Source organism: Anser cygnoides, chromosome 8, assembly GCF_040182565.1.
Source record: "Anser cygnoides isolate HZ-2024a breed goose chromosome 8, Taihu_goose_T2T_genome, whole genome shotgun sequence".
Lineage (NCBI taxonomy): Eukaryota > Metazoa > Chordata > Aves > Anseriformes > Anatidae > Anser > Anser cygnoides.
Genome location: NC_089880.1, coordinates 27726940 through 27744058, shown reverse-complemented (window position 1 = coordinate 27744058; position 17119 = coordinate 27726940). Strand labels below are relative to the sequence as shown.

The 17119-nt window shown below is 36.2% G+C and overlaps 1 protein-coding gene across 1 annotated transcript in view; it reads right to left on the bottom strand.

Annotated features, from left to right (window-relative positions):
* LOC106032938 (nardilysin-like) overlaps positions 1–17119 on the bottom strand; it is a 29700-nt gene that overhangs the window by 252 nt on the left and 12329 nt on the right. The window contains exons 14-26 of the mRNA XM_067001585.1: positions 16907–16961; positions 15051–15155; positions 14783–14906; positions 14256–14342; positions 13463–13582; positions 11436–11487; positions 10147–10297; positions 8211–8338; positions 4996–5134; positions 4474–4521; positions 3925–3977; positions 2432–2515; positions 466–1438 (exon numbers count right to left, since the gene is read on the bottom strand). Of these exons, the coding sequence (XP_066857686.1) occupies positions 1297–1438; positions 2432–2515; positions 3925–3977; positions 4474–4521; positions 4996–5134; positions 8211–8338; positions 10147–10297; positions 11436–11487; positions 13463–13582; positions 14256–14342; positions 14783–14906; positions 15051–15155; positions 16907–16961 (1288 nt within the window). The 3' untranslated portion in view covers positions 466–1296. The remainder of the gene's footprint in view (positions 1–465; positions 1439–2431; positions 2516–3924; positions 3978–4473; positions 4522–4995; positions 5135–8210; positions 8339–10146; positions 10298–11435; positions 11488–13462; positions 13583–14255; positions 14343–14782; positions 14907–15050; positions 15156–16906; positions 16962–17119) is intronic.

Genomic DNA, 17119 nt, shown 5'->3' with positions numbered 1-17119 from the left:
TTTCAGGTAGTGTTTCAACCTCCCTGTCCTAACATGGGAGAAGTGGCCTCTGTCCACTCATGACAAAAGCAGCTTAACTACATGTCTAATGTTAAAATAGTTCAAGTTGATGAGATCAATCCCACTACACAAAACTACAGGGATAAACGCTGGTACAGAATTTCACAACTTTCCTGCAACTTTCAGAGTTCTTCAGTTAAGGATTTAAGTAGCAGTGGGATTTCAGAGACTGATGTCCTCTGCAGATGACATTGTTAATTCCAGCATTTAACTGTTATATTTCAGAATTCTAAAACTTCATAACTGTTTTCACAGCAGAGCACTTTAAAAATGGGTAGTCAGAGCATCATAAAGAAGAAAAGAAAAGGTCTTGAAATTTAGTTAAGACAGTCAAATTGCATCTTTCCTAAAAAGAAATAATAAAGGAAAAGTGTCCAATATAGCACTGATTACAGGTGTACTTACATGTATACTGAGTGTTCTTCTATCTTTTCCCCTGAGAACTTGGAACCATTCAATGAGATCTTCTTTGGTAAGTGATTTTAATGCTTCAATCTAAAACCCACAAAAGAATATATAAGATACTGGTTTTTTTAAGACATTGTTTTAAAAGCAAAAGGGATCACTAACATTAAGGATCACTGCAAATATCTTTATAAGCCTTATGCTTTACAAGCTTCTGTACTCCAGCACCAAGTACAAGCCTCATAACTAAACGGTAAGGTCTGTTAACAGCATTCTCTGATAGAACTACTAGCCAGTGCTTAAGAAGAATTAACCTGGATTGCTACAAATTCTGTGAAATAAATCTGAATTATTACTACTATTCACCTGGAAACGCACTTCAAAAACCTAAGAAGCCCTGAACAGACCAGATTTAGATGTAAATTCTTTATACCATGCTGGCCATCATTTTGGTTTGCTTCAGCCATTTGTTGAAACAATATTACACTTCCTATTCAAAAATCGAAAAGGCTACTAATACATAACAATATGATGGAGTTAAATTAAAATCCTTACCTCACAGGTGAGCCTGTCAAAAAGATACTGCTGACTTACAATTTCCTTCCAATGTCTATCCATTTCTTCACCTAGAAAAGTATCTTCATATTCTTTAGTATTGATTAGAGAATGGGCTTGTAAAAATACACTTCTATTAATACTCATACATAAAGCCAAGAGCCCTGAAAAAGAACTGGATTTCAGTCCCCCAAAGTCACAAAACAAAACTAGGGAACAGTATCACTTTTTCTTTCTTCTTTTCCAAGAGGGCTGCCTGGTTTGTTTGTCAATAAATCAAGAACAAAGAGCCTGTGGAGGTTTACTAGACTGCTTCTTTCTGATTACCTGAGCATGAAACGCATCTTCAGTTAAAAGTTTCATTTTTTCTTCAAAGTACAACAGAAATTCTTCTATTTTCTTGTCAACAAATTCAGAACTGAAGGAAGACGAAGGAACAAAGTTACAGACAATGCTGTTAACTTTCAGATTCAAATCTCTTCCATACCAAAACTGAGTGTTTCTGTGTTCTTTCAGTCAGGAGAGAGAAAACCTTCACAGTTTACCTCTCTCAGGCAACTTCTGACCACAAACCTTCATCTGTAGGCTGCTAGTAAGGCCACAGTACCACTTCTACACCTGTGCCTGGCTTTCTGTCCCTCTCATTTGCTGTGGTTCTTTCTGGAACATCCCTCTCCAGGAAACATCTAATATCCCTTGCTTAAAATGCATTATTCAGCACAGCCACTTTGACTGCACACTATTGGTGATCATGCCACTGTGAGCTGAGTAAGAGGTACTCTCTCTGAGAGCTGGGATGTTTAACTTCCACTCTTTCCTTAAGACAATTGTGTGAAACTGCAAAACTCACTTATGAAATAGTAGCAGTCTTCAAATCAAAACAGAAGTATCATCACCCAAAAAGATGCATACACAGTTGTTCAGGCACTAAAACTAACAGCGCTTAACAAACAAGTTTTTTTTAAAAAAATCAGTAAGTTAATAATTTCAAAACAGATGTTTTAGGTGGTTTTGTTTCTCACACAGGCCTGTTTACCATGAATAAGAGAATCTTAACAGAGCAAAAACAAACAATGCAATGAGAAAAAAATATCTTTTTACCAAAAAGGAATGAAAAAGACACTAACAGTCTGTGATATCAACATTACAATGAGTAAGCGCAGCAGAGATTGTAACCGTGTAACATTATTTCCACTTCCAAAACTGACAGCTAAACATGCCTGTATCACTGTACCGTAAATATAAGCACTGTAAGAACAAGAAGTCTTAAATCTTAGTTGAATAATTTCATTGTGAGAGTTCTTGTAAAAAATGTCTTATTCAGATACAAGCAGATCTGAATCTCAAAGCTCTCAAAACCCGAAGATGCATACGCCAGAAATCCAACCACTGTAAAATCAGGAAGACTTACTTGTGCTTGGTTGCTTGTGTTGTTACACTAATGGAAAACCCAATAATCCCAGAATTATTTCTATAGGCCGGGTACACATGGTAGCTTAAATGAAAGAGATGTGGGGAGGGGAGACTTAATTACAGAAGCAAAAATCACTCAATATTCATAATTTTAACAACAAAGTAAGAATATTACCAGTGCTTAGACTTAACATTTCCCATAAGGATGCTAATACCAAATATTCCTAAAGGACTAACTTAAATACATATTCAAATACTAAGAGGCATAACCTTTTCTAAGTTCAGTCAATCTCCTACAGCTCTGCTTAACGTTTTATAAACAGGCTTAGATAATTACATTCTAAGAATTCCTGCAAATAAGATGCAAGATCACAAATGGTCCAAGTTGGGCTGTTATCAATCCAAATGAAACTATTTTTTAGGCATCTTTAATTAACAAATGCCATCACTGAAGCCCCGTTATGTTTCTTGCTGGTTAAAATGGACAACATGAGTGGGGCTAAGCTGCCAGTGCTCATAGATGAAATTTCTGACGGGATGTAATGTATGGACTAATTGAATAGCAAGTAGCTCTTTAAACTCCCAGGAACACCATAAGTAAAAATCCTTTTTTAGGAATAGCATATTTTCTACTGACTCCACAAAGGATATTCATGTCTGCACCAAGAATACCCCTCTCACCACCACAGCCATTGACCTGTCTCCCAGCATCAATGAATAAAAAACGATCTGAAATATTCTTCCAGCAAAGAGTTGATGCTTCTTCAGTTGACTTTTGTTTATCAAGAAACAGGCCTTTTCTTTTTTTTTTTAAATGCCTTCAAATCAACCTTCTGATTTAGACACTAAGAATAATGAAAAGATTAACCTCTCCACGGAAGCTAACCTTGCTTGTGAACTTTACAGGGTTTACAGCCTGAGAAAAAGCACAAAATCTTTTTGACAGCACCTAGCATTTCCCATTCTTTTGGCTTAGCTACCACCATCAGCCCAGGACATAGCTACAAGTGAACACCAACATCTTAAGCATCACAGCTTATATGTGGACAATTGCTAGATGCAGAACATTTTGGTTTTTTTGTTCAGTTGTTATCAGTTTACAGGAGGCTTCTTTGTGTAATTTCAATATATAGAGCACCAAAACAATTACAGTAGAGAAGGCAGGGTACTCACAACATGAACACTGGCATAGATCCAGAGTCTAAATATTACAGATACACACAGATTGCAATGCACCCCAAGCGTTTATGCAGTTACGTGCAATTAAAGAGAGGACATGGGCCCATCTGTAGACCTAGAAAAATTAACTAAGAAGCTGTGACAGAAACATCTATTGATAATGCTGTATTTGCTTGTAGTATATTACCCTGGACTTTCAACTACACTATTCCAGGAATTAGCTACAGTTTCCCATAGCAACAAGGTAATGGGACTGATTGTTCAGGAAGAAAACAGCTGAATGGGAACTATACCTTCTGACAGTGAGCTTACCCAAGTGTTTCTTTGGTTCGCAGGAAACTGAAACAAGGTTCCTCCATGTGCATCTGAAACACACCTTGAATTTATTCAAAACGTTCTCCTGTTCACAACATTAAACGTTTTACCACACCCACACTGTTTCAGACCCTGTGGACAGGCATGATCAAATCAACAAAGAATGGACTAAACCCACTACACCTCCCCCCAACTTCTCCTATCCTCACAGAGTTAGGAATAAATTAACATAGTTAAATCTATGTCCCCGCAACAGGGTAAGATGGGAAATTAACCTTCACAAGCACTATCACTTTATAACAAATATATTTATTAATTCTTAAGTGAAATGGTGCATTGTTTGAAGTACCATACCAGAACAGTCCCAAGTACTTACACCATAGAAGTGCTAGTAGGCTACAACAATCATACACGTCACAGGAGTTAGTGCCTTATCGTAATGTTAACCATTACTTATCCATGTACTGAGCATTGCATCGTATGTAAATGCAGCCAGTACACAAACCAATAAGCCCTCACGATTTGTTAGAAAACATCAAAACTTACCACAAGCAAGTCTGTAAGAACACATTCTCTTAAACTCCTCGCCCCAGCCTAAAAACAAACAAATCCAGCCCAGATTGACTTCGGCATTAAATGCTCAGTAAGTTATCATACAAAGCAACAAGCCAACAATTTCTGTTTTTCTATTGTAAAAAGTAAGTAGTTTCAGTTGTTATCCGCTACATGGGTAGGAAGACTACATTAAAGGGTGGTGGTGGGACTTCAATTGCCAAGAAAGGTAAGAAAGGCGACACTAGCAAGACTGGATTGGATGGGATATGAAAAAGCAAAATACATACATTGAAAATAATCAATCATGAAATAATATAGGCTGTAATTTCATCAAGGACTTTCACAGGTCTTGTGCAGAGGAACTGTGCTTACAAAATCACTATCATTCAGTTCTCTTTCCCTGCACAGCAATCACGCAGACTGGTTCTGCATTGATTGCTCTTTGAATTGTGCCCACACAGCAAATTACTACAAATAATACAAACAACTACATGCAAAACTCTAATGCCCTACCTGGTAATACACTGTCACTTCAGAGTTGGCATCCCCTTTGTTGAGAGTTTTCACCTTGCAGAGCAGGTGTGTATTTGGCAGATCCACCACCCGGAACTGCACAGGGCAGGGGTGGGCCAGGGGAGTGAACTGGAGCTTTCTGAAGGGAGCACAAAGAGCAAAGTGTCAAACACCTGCTCACATCATAGCCAAAAACAATGAGCCAGGCTTCACAATCCAAATACTGCGGTGGTCAATTCACATCATTACCCTCCCCTTAAAACTCCTTCCTATTTAAATGAGCAGAAGAAAACCCATAAGCTTTCTAGAATGAAGTTATATACTTGAATGTCTTAAATCAATTTCAATTGTGCTTTCAGTTTTCTTCCCACCCTAGGTCACTCTTTCCCTCCAGGAAAGTGTAATTGAAGGGGAACTGTGCAGGAATTAGATAGTCACACAACAACATAACGCAGAAAACATTTTGCTTCCTAGGAAAGAAAATGTACAATTAGTTTAACTTCAGAGAGGAGAATTATTAGTCTCAATATACATGGCAAAATTCAGGAAGTTCTTGTTCCAGCACCCTTGACAACGATCTGTGAATCTTCAAGGCTCTTGAAGTTCTGCTCTCTTCTACTTTTCAGGGGAAAGAAAAAACAACAAAAAAATAAAATAAAAATACACTTCTCCAATATAATTTCTTGCTTTGGCATTTGTAGCCTTTCCTCAATAATAATGTGGCAGCAAAATGAGAACCCAGGGAAGATGTAGACAGTGTAATACAATTTGAGTAGAAAGGAGAACAGATACAAGCAATCTAGAGGAGGAACCTCTCTTGTATGCTCTGATGAAATACTTAGAAAGAAACTCCAGCTCCGGTTGAGGGAAAGGCAGCGAAAAATAGAACAGAAGACCACAAGGAGACAGGTGACTACATGGTAGGTATAAAGTGTACCCACCAGCACAAAACACAGCTTAACTCTGCGATAACTATGCCCTTAATCTTCAGCTTAACTTTCATGCAACACGCCACAAGAGTAACTCAGAAATTACCAGAACCTCTACTTCCAATAATACTTCAACAAAAGTTTCCTCAAATCTGCTTCTTCATTGTTAAAACAGTAAGCTTATACGTCTAGTGAGAAGCAGAGGCAGCCTTGTACAAGTGGATCTGTGGCTAAACCTTGGCATGATCAGGTTTTTGAAAACTAAGACTTACGGCCTGTAGACAAAACTTCCACATGAATTATGATTGACAGACATTAAGCTGCACTGCTGAAGTCAATCTTGTCATTTGGCTGTATTACACCACAAATTTAGCAAGAAAATCAACAGCTACACATTTGAAATTCCACTCGAAATACAGTGGAATACTAGCTGTGCAAAGACTGAACAGCTTTTAACATTAACTGCAACACAGAAACATAGGTGAGAAATAGAACTATTACATGTCGTGTTTAGTCAATACAGAAGTAAAACAACAAGTGTCCTAGATTATATTGGCACTCTCAGACCACCTAGATCTGCCAAGACACTGGTGAAAAATAGGGCTGGCAAAATGGTTAGTAATAAGGAAGGAGTTATAGAAAGCACCCTAAAAACTGTTTGCCTTCCTGAGTTACAGTGTCTTGGTAAGCCTCATTGCAATACAAACCAAATCAATAGGAAAATCAGTCAGCGTCACTACAGAAATGTTTGAAGTCAAAAAGCCAACGATTTAGAAAAATAACATTTTGCTGAGAAACTGCATTAGCAAAAATGATCCAACATAAGACAACCATAATATATCTTCCACTATACTGAATTTTTAGAAATGATATTTACCATTAGATTGCCATTTTGCTGAAGTTTATTTTTTAATACACAGTGGAATTTTCAGTAAACTGGCTAACTCAATAATGGTTTATACAATTATTTGATGCAGTTATCTCCCTCTTTCCTCAGGGACCTATGCACTGTTTGTGCTACCTATACAGCAGCCTACAAAAGGCTCAGTTTAATCCTAAATACTGGAGCAGAGCCTTTTAATCTACAGGTATACAGAAGTCTTTGAATTTCAGTTAGTCAATTCAAGCCAAACTCCTACAAAGACAACATAATTTGCAAATGACAAACTAATTTTACAAAAGTGTCAACAGCTATTAGTGATACGAAGGCTACAACATCCTTTAGCTTCAATTTAGTATCTGAACACTCTCCACCTTCATAACAAGAACAAGGCCAAAGAGGAGCAACCTCTAACCCCTCCTGCAGATCAGGAAACTACAGCCCTATCTCATTTTGATTAATATTTTCTCCTTTGAGAAAAATCAGCACACAGTGCTAGCAGAATATTTACGTCATCAGATTTTCACAGAACATCAAACAAGATGTCAGATTATATTCATACAGTGCTAGCTACTGTCTTTTCTCTACAGATTATGCAATGTGGTTTCTATTGATCTATGGAAGAAAATTCTAGGTACCTTTTCTGCTTTTCAGCTACATAAAAACTCTGACTCCAGTAAACTATCCTTTCCAAATCAAGCAGAAATTTTGCTGGCTGACACAAATCTTATGTAGTATCAGTTTTGTCTACTTATCCCTACCTGTGGGGCAGCAGACCTCAAGTATCTCCTCTTCTTTAACATTTTTTTCTTTTATAGAAACAAACAGAGGCTGTCTAACTGATAAGCAAAGTAAAAATAAAGTTTCCTTCTGGAGAGAATGAAAGAAGTACTGATAAAGATAGAGCATGAAATGTGAGTGACACCAATGGCAATTAGAAAGAAGCAAAAGGCAGCTGGGCTGAAACTCTGGGAGTGGAATGACCCCAGCTGACACTCATTCAGAAGATTTGGTAATCTAATGAGGAATTTTAACCTCAGAGTACATACACACAGGTGCTGTTGACAGAAAAAATGCAAGCAAATAAGAAAAAAAATATACAGGATAACTATTTTAATATGTGAATTCATGTCAGCGTTTGGCACCTGATCATTAGTCTTGGTACTTAGTATAAAGCAAAAATATTTGGCAGTTTGAAAACTGTGCTCACATTATAATTATTGTGCTGGCATTCACTATATTCAGCAAGAGTTTGCAAAGAACTGCATGGTAATTTCTGATAAAAAGACAGGCAACTCTTCAAGCAACTATATTACGCTACTATGACAACATAGGAAGAACAAAGATGATTGCCTTTTTTTTCCCTACCACTACCCTAAAATTAAGCCTTTCCCACAGACACTCACTTGGCTAACACCTCCGATTTGATGAGCATATTGAAGTAAGTCTTTTTTAGTTCCTCTTTAATCATCTCAAAGACTGCTGGAGTAAAACTAAAGTCAGACAAATGGTCAACGATGAGCTGAAGCAGTAACTGTAAAGAAAATATTATTTCCTGAGCCATTCACACTATGAGAAAGACAACTTGGTTCTTTTCAAATCAATAAAATGCGAGACATAACAGAGCATTCAAAAATACAGTATTTAAACCTCCTATACTTTCTCCAGGCAACAAATTAATTATATATATTTTCAAAAAGCAAAATCTTAAATAAATGTATCAATTATTTAAAAATAAATAATCCATTACCAGGACACATCACAGTCACTGCACATCAGTCAGGCAACAATTCTGCTAAAACCATACAAATCTTTTTAGCAAGAGTACTTACAACTGGATAGCTATCTCTTATTATAAAACACATTAATAAATTTAACTTAAAATAGCCAAGAAATTAAAATGGAATTTCTTTACTTGAAAATGGGGAGCCATAAAGAGAGAAACGACCTAGTCATACTGATGTGAAATATAGACAGTGAAATCTTCTCTTATAACATCCTGCAGAGTATACAAATATCTTGTTCACCTCTAGTCTTCCAATAAAACATTACAGAGGGATGAAAATTCATTCTGCTCCTTTAGTTCCTTTCAACCCTGTCTCATCGTCAAAATGTATCCAGGACTTCAGAGATGCCAGTAAACTATACCCAGTGCATGTAAAGACAAGAATCTCTTACATTAGGTTTTTCTCTTCCTATACTAAGATCTAAATTTTGTTCCCAAAGCTCCTAAAAAACTCCTTGTATCTGAATAATTAGTTGCAGTAGTCACTCTCACACAGTTTGACTTTTCTCTCAAGCAGCCAACCCTGAGATGACTGAAAAGCATCTGAAAACCAAATCTGATAATTTGGAAACTGAGAGTAAAACTGCAGTTAGTAACCAAAGTTCTATACAGGTCCATTAGTCCACAGACAACACATGGTTCTTGGTCTCTAGCTGAGATCATTCAGGGGCATGAGAATTTCACAGCCAGAGTTAGGTTCCCACACTATCAAAACCTTATCCATATTACAGACACAACTTTATTTTACTGATGTAACTAGAAGCAGTTGATCAGTGAACATATTTGCAACTGCTCCCTTCATAGTACCAGTTGGTGGAGATCCATCTGTGCCAATGACACTTCTTATAGACAGGGGAGGCTAGTCAACACGATTGTGCCTCTAGCGGTTACCATCTACTGAAAAATACAGAACTGAATAGCTATTAGGAAAGCACTTTTTAACAGCTGTATTGAAATTATTTGTCCCAGCTTGCTGTTGTGACTAATTATTCCTCCCCAGCTGCCTACCCCTTCCACCATCAAACATTATGCCCCACACACATATCTGCTGTTTGGCACTTGCCATGCTCCGAGTTCTTAGACCACTTGTGTTAGAGGAAGTCATGGGAGGCTTTCATATAATAAGCATAAGTTAAAATCAGATTTGTACTGAGAAGAGTTGCATTATACATTTCACATCGGATCTCAGCATTTTTAAGCTTGCATTTGATTTTCTTTCTTACTGCATGCAAAAAACCTTGACTTAGTTAAAACCCAATTGTTTTGTATTTAATCTTCTTTACTCCACACTCATTCTTTTTACAATTCACGTCATAAGGTATCCAACCTAAACCATAAGTCTTTACCTCACTAATCTTACAGCTTTTGAGGAGAAAAATGCACATGGTTCTTTACTACGTGCAAAACCTTTATCCCTCAGTAGACTTTAAAACTAGGTAGAACTATTAATTAATGAACTGTAGCGTAAAAGTAAGCATTTCAGGCTTCTGACTAACAGAAAATAATGCTCAACATATGATTTGTTGAGCTCTATTAAGGATGACGTTAGGACTTACAGGTAGCTTATGACTGAATCCTTTCACTCTAATGATCAAACCATGCTCTCCAGCCACCAGTTTGTACTCCAGTTTAGCAATATCAGCTCCACATGCTGGTTCTGACAGATTCAGAGGCAGGATACTTACAAAAATATCTAGAAGGACTACACTACATGAATGAAAAAGGAAGTTAGAGTGGGAATCAACATAGAAAAGAAAGAAACATTCAATCCAATAGTTCGAAGAACAAGTTGTTGTTCAAGGGTAAGAGCTTGAAGCACCTAATTAGGTATTACACACAAAGATGTCTTCTAGGTTTTCTGGCATGAGACTCAGAAATGTTGTGTATCAGAGGAAGAGGAAAAAAACGTTATTAAAATCACAGTGTATGATAACTTGTAGCACTCTCTAGGATGTACAAGGATAACAACTACCTTGAACAAAGAATTAATTTTTAAGGACTATATTAACACTCAGTAAAATTTGTTTGCTATATACTAACAAGGCTAAAAAAATGTGTTAGAGGTAGCTGCAAAGACAGCATTTGGAAGATTCACAGCTATATCTTAAATGGAAGTGTCTGTGATGGAGTCAAAATAGGTATAAACACATTTTATCACTTTAAGGAATCTTTTATGATGGTTAAGAATTGTGAAATGCCCACCATATTAAAATCAAGCATTTCTGTTAAAATTTCAAAACCTACACTGTTGAGGCCTGGTGAAATAAAGGCTTCTGAAGATATTTGAAATAAATGATTCTCCCTTTCCTGAAGCTCTGTAGTGATCTTACAACAGAACTACTATCCATCTTGTTACAGCAGGCAGTCTTGATCAAAGGTTAGCAGGCATGCTGCACAAAGGGGGATACGATGTATTTATAGAGTTACAAGCAGAACTCAGTCATTTACACACTTTAGTGCTGTTCTGCATCAGTTTCTTTCACAGCTACACACTAGAGATCTCTCAGTTTGTTGAATGTGCTGCCCACAGTTGATGGCCCATTCCAGCAGTCTCTGATGAACTTTCTGTTCTAGCAGATTACTCTGATATAATTCTTATAACCGTAAGGGCTATAAGCTATTTTCATTCTGAGTCAGCTGCACTAACATCTAATATGCATTCCATTTTCCTGCAAAAACATTCCTTTCCCTACCTCTTCAAAATATAACTACTGAGCAACAGAGCAAATTAAATGAGAGGAATGGGATCTTTAATCTGTATCGAACATTTCAATTGCTACTACTTTATCAAAGATTTAATTTTCTGCCTGAGTCTGCTGGGCAGATGACAGAGAGATATTCTTACCTCTCTGCAGACCGTTGTACCTCTGGAGAAATTAGGTGGAAATGTACATAAGCTGAGAGGGGAAAAAAAAAAAGAGAGAGAAAGAAGGGAACAACTGCAGAAACAATGTCAGCTTCAATTCAAGAATGCAAATACTTCTGAATAGCTTTCTTCTAGACAGTTCCATTTTTTTCACCAACTTACATAATTTGAGCTACTTTTAAATTTAAAGAGAACTTGGAGTTGTAGTCACTTTGCATTAAGAACCAAAAAAGACACTCATATGGAGAAAACAGATTGTACTTATTCAGTTTTTAAATTGCTCAAGACTTTATCTGCTCTGATTTTCTTTATAGGCACTAATACCACAGAGGCACAGATATTTGACATAGAGAGTTACCCCTCTATGACAAAAGCAATAAAAAGGCCTCTGAAACAACAACAAAAAATACTCAGTATATACAGTATATAAAAAAGATACATCAAAAAGATTCTCAGTAAGAACTTAAGTATATCAGATATAGAATATCACTGCACTAATAGTGGTAATATAGTTTTATTTTTTATTGTTTCAGTGACTCCAGAGAATATATTTTGAGTATACAGAGAAAATATAAATGTCTAGGGAGAAGGAAGGGTTGCAAGGTTCTGGGGTGGAGTTTCTTGGGAACTTTTTTGGTGTGTTTTTTTAAATTACTACCAGACTTGCAGTCCCCAGATTGGTTCCTTCCTTCAAGATGCTTTAACTACTGAGAGGCGCACTTTTTTTTTTTTTTTTAAGTTAGATCTGTATTAGAAAGCAGTACTTTTTTTTTTCCCTTTAAAAAAAAAGGGGGGGAGGGGGGGGGAAATTGATTTATTAGAGGGGCTTTCAGTTTTTAAAGCAGCTTCATGTTGAGTCAGAGTTCAAAGAATCAACAAGAATGCCAATACTTAGTCACAACGTTCTACTGACACTTGACTTTAAGATAGATCCTGCAATTCACTCCCATAAGGAAAGATAATAAAGTGGGAATTTCTTCAAGCTCTTGTACAGTGGAAAAAAAAAAAACAAACACTGTGTTAATCTAAGTAGCACATCAGGCTAGCATAAGTTGAGACATTCAGGTTTCTATAACCCAAATAACACAACTGAGCAACAAAGCTCTGATCATAAACAGACACCTCTGATACACTAGACTGCATGACAAAGTACCCAGTTGGAATTGGGTTAGCTGGGGAAAGGTGAAGTTAGATGAAAACATGAAAAAAAAAACGTGAAAAAGAAAAACAAAACCAAAAAACAACACTTTAGCTTCAACAGAAATAATGCGGTTTTAATGGACCATGGAATAGCAGGTACCCACTAAGAAGATGACCTTTTCTCCAATACTGGAATAACGAAGTCATAGGAAAAAAAAATGGTAATAAACCAACTTCAACTTTACAAAATCAATTTATGTGAGAGTAAAAGAACAAAAGACATGACCTTTTCTTTACTATTAAATAAACCAATTCTATTGTACTGAAGTCTTCCTTTAGAACATAAGTTATTGCTTGACCTTTCCTATTCCACTGCAGGATACAAAGTGATTGGGCAAGCATTTAAGCTCTTTTCTTCTTCCTAAATCCAATATGCAGAGTTTTATGTAACCAGAGAGGACAAAATGTGCACACCTTTCCTAACCTCAGCATAGGAGCTTATGTAGTTACCAGCACAGGTCTGTACAACCTCCCTCAAAGTTGAGTCAAAGACCAGATAGGCTAGCAATCCACAGATGCAGGTGCTGGAAGATGAGTGGGTATTTGGGCTAGGGGCCCAGAGGGCAAAAGCAGTAAAGGCTGAGATATCACTGGCTATACAAATGAAACCACTGTAGTTCTGTATTAACATCTCTCTCCAAACTTGTCTTAGAAAAAGGTATTCCATATAACAAGCCATCTGCTTAACAATCTATTTAACAAAGGCAAAAAAATAAATAAATAATAATAATAATCAAAAGACTGTACAATGTTTATAGGAACCTGGAGAACACTTTGTTTTGCAAATTTGTTAATACGTTACTTACCTTCAGGTTTCCTGAATTTATTGTCCTTCCTGTACCACATGCATCCCTGTGGTGTATTCAGAACTTTCACTGGATAATCTACCTCGGGGAAATCAGGTGCCTTTAGGGAGAAGTCAGTGGCTAACACAGAAACACAACACACAGCTTGTTAACTTCAGATCCATGATCCAAGTATGCTATTTTCAAAACAGCCTTTTCCCCTCTCGTCTATGTCCTTATTAATTTATGTCCTTATATTAAATTAAGTTGTATACAACTCTTTGGACACAAAATAGTTAATTAGGCCCCACAGCAATAATCTGACCAATATACCAATCTTCAAGCAAAGTGCAAAGAGACATTTATTCAAAATAATGCTAGTATTCTTTCTGATTGTGCTATCTTTCTAAAACAGTGTGGCTGGCCAAAACCAATAAAGCAACCTCAGATTTTCTCTAACCAATTACAGATTATTATGAATGCATTAAGACTGTTTTTTTTCACTTTGCCTTAAAAATACAGTAAAGAAGCAATTTCAGATAGAATAATAGAAAAGGAAAAAAAATACCTCTTTAAATAATAAAAGGCCTACACTGCCTTAAAAATACAGTAAAGAAACAATGACAGATAGAATTTGATTCAAAAACTGAAATTTGTAAAAACCTTGACCAAAATTTAACACAAATAAACATCTTCCTATAGCCATAGAAATACTGAAACCACACAGACCATTTTTCAGATATTACTTACTATCATGCAGAACAAGCTAGGGAATAAAACAATGACAGAATTCAATCAGGTACAGGTTTCTTACCTAGATATTCATTTTCTTCTGGATGGCGCAAGTCCGGATTTAACTCAAAGTCAAAGGCCCACACAGCAGCCCAGTATTGCTCAATGTCTGTGAAGCACATGAAGCCACTTTTAAAATTTGTTTTCAAACAAACTTTGAAAATCATATGCATTACCATTCTCAGTTACCAAAAAAATCTGCTATATGCACTGCTTGTGTTTTCATCTCTTTACTTATTTACTTAAGCAGAAAATTCTGTTCTCCCATATAGAAGATCCCTGGCCCCTAAGGTTAGGTAGGCTAATTTACCACAAAAAAATTTAGAAGGAAATTGCTACTGAACATCCACAAAAACACCCAGCCCCTTTACAACATTCATAGAGTCAGGTTAGCAATTAAAACTCATTTAGAGATCATAAAGGCTGACTAGTCAAATTTCTTTCTCACATATCTAGATGTGTGTTATTAGGCATTACTCTTTTACCTTTCTAATAGCTTTAATTTCCATTTGGAAAAAAAAAAAATCTAAATTCTTCAAAGGCTTGTACCTTCTACACTGTACTGCATCTCCAACCATCTCTCCTTTAGAGGGCACTTTCCCTCATTGTTGGTAGACAACAGACAAAGATTGGCTCTCTGAGGGCAGAACAGGTCAAGGGCTTCGGCAATTACCTATATCAATGATGAAGAAACTTAAACTTCAAATACACACACAAAAAAATACTTAGTAAAGATCCTTCAATTTCACTCAATACTCTCAATATACTAAATCTTTCTATCTCAAATATATATATTCAAAGCTGTGGGTCCACTCACTTCAGGTTTGTAGTCAAATAGGAGTTGATTTCCTGTCAGAAAGTCCTGCTTACAGAAAAGATGCATGTTTTCACAAATATTCTCAACATAATTAATTGGACCAACCTGGAAAATGAATAAATTTTTGTTTCATGTCATTAACAACTCAAACATCAATTTATTTTACATTTTTTGGTGCTATATAGAGCTTTTCTAACTTTGATTGCCCAATACATTAAGCAGCCACCCTTGCAACAAATCAAAGAAAAATTTCTAAGACAGGATCATTTTCTGCCCATGTAGTTAGGATCATATTCAAAACAAGTTTCTATCTGATGCTTTCATAACGATAATAGAAATAAAAAGATTACTTGATTATAGATATGTCCATAGGAAGATAAAAAGGATATGCTACTATGTGCCTTGGGAGGGCACGTCTCCCCCACTATATCTTCCCCACCTTCTCATGACCAAACTTCTAGTAGATCTCTGAAGAAGAAAGCACATGGGTGCCACAAAAAATACATTTCGTTTTTTCATACCTTCCAAATGTGTTATGAACACTTCCTCATGATTCTCCTTCTCCTGGTGCACATATAAATCCAAGAGCTTTCAGAATCTTTTTGCATGACTTTTAAAAGCACAAACACTTGTACCAGAACTGCCAAGATCCCAAGCCAGAATTTATTCCCACTACTGAAACACGCTTACTTTAAAAATGTGCTTTCCCCTCAAAGCAGCATGTCACAGCAACATCTGTGCTTGGGACCATTACAGAAAGTCGAGTTGTCCAACAAGGCTTCACAGGCAGATTTTTTATGATGCCAAGAAAGTTGGTATTTGCTCATATTTCAGAGCCCTACACATGAATTTCAATAAATAGAACAGCTATGAAGAGGTTAAAGAGAGCACAAACAATAATGCTGAGTGGGAAAAGACAGCTCAAATAAGCCTTACTTGCTGACCAACCACACTAGTCAAAGACAACACACATGCACACACCACAACTACTATAAAAAGAGGTTGGATTCAAGCTGCACCCATGAATTCTATGGTTGATAAATAACAGTATCTGAAGAAGAAAAAATGTTGTTGTAATTTTCAGGTCCAACTGAAATCTTAATTCTGAGAGAAACTTAGAACCTTTATGAGCCTGATCAGCTCTGATTTTCAGCATGAAGATTGAAATAAATCACCTAATTCAACCTAAAATAAGCACATTAACTGCACGCTAGAAAGGTGTTCCATGTGTTAAAATACTTCTAGAAATTAATCATTGGTTCAGCAAAAAGTCAGTAAAAATTTGAAGTGTCAATTTTGCAAAAGATTTCCATTTCAAACTTTAATAATCCATATTGCAGGAACATATAAAATAATCAGCATTAGTACTCTGAGCAAGGAACCACACAGACACATGGTAAAGAGTGTGTGTCTCAGTAAAGAAACACAATACATTTATAGAAAGCTTTACAGAGGAGATGACTTCTACTTGTGGAAAGAAACATGCACTGACACAAGAATGGAACGGACACAAGAATCTTAAAAGCTTAAAATTAGAAATGAAATGGGGAGGAACAAAACCCCACAAGAGTAAGATCCTTTTTGGAAAGTATCAGAGACTATTCAAGATGCATTATGAGGCATCTTTTAATAGGAAAGCTTTAAAAGTCATAAAGGCTATCATTTTTCTATCTTAATGTGATGCTTTTCTGTTTAAGAAGTAATCTTTCTTCCAACATGTCTTTAAATGGAAAATTCTAATTCCATTTACTGTAAGAGAGCACACAGTGGAAGTCTAAAGTTACAGAATTAAAAAAAAAAAGAAGTGTCTCAGAGTTGATATTCTTATACATAAGAGCTGAAAAAGAGCTAAGTACCTGATCCTGGAAAGAAAATTCATTGTCATTTATCTTCTGAATCTCTTTCCAGATTCTGTAAGTGAAAAATTTTTATTCATTATACTGTTACATTTCTTTAGAGACAAATAAGAGGACAATTCTAGGCAAAAAAATGTGTATTTGAGTCAAAAAGTACCATATCTCTATTGAATACTTTCTTAAGGTAACACAAGGTAAAAATGCAGTATACTA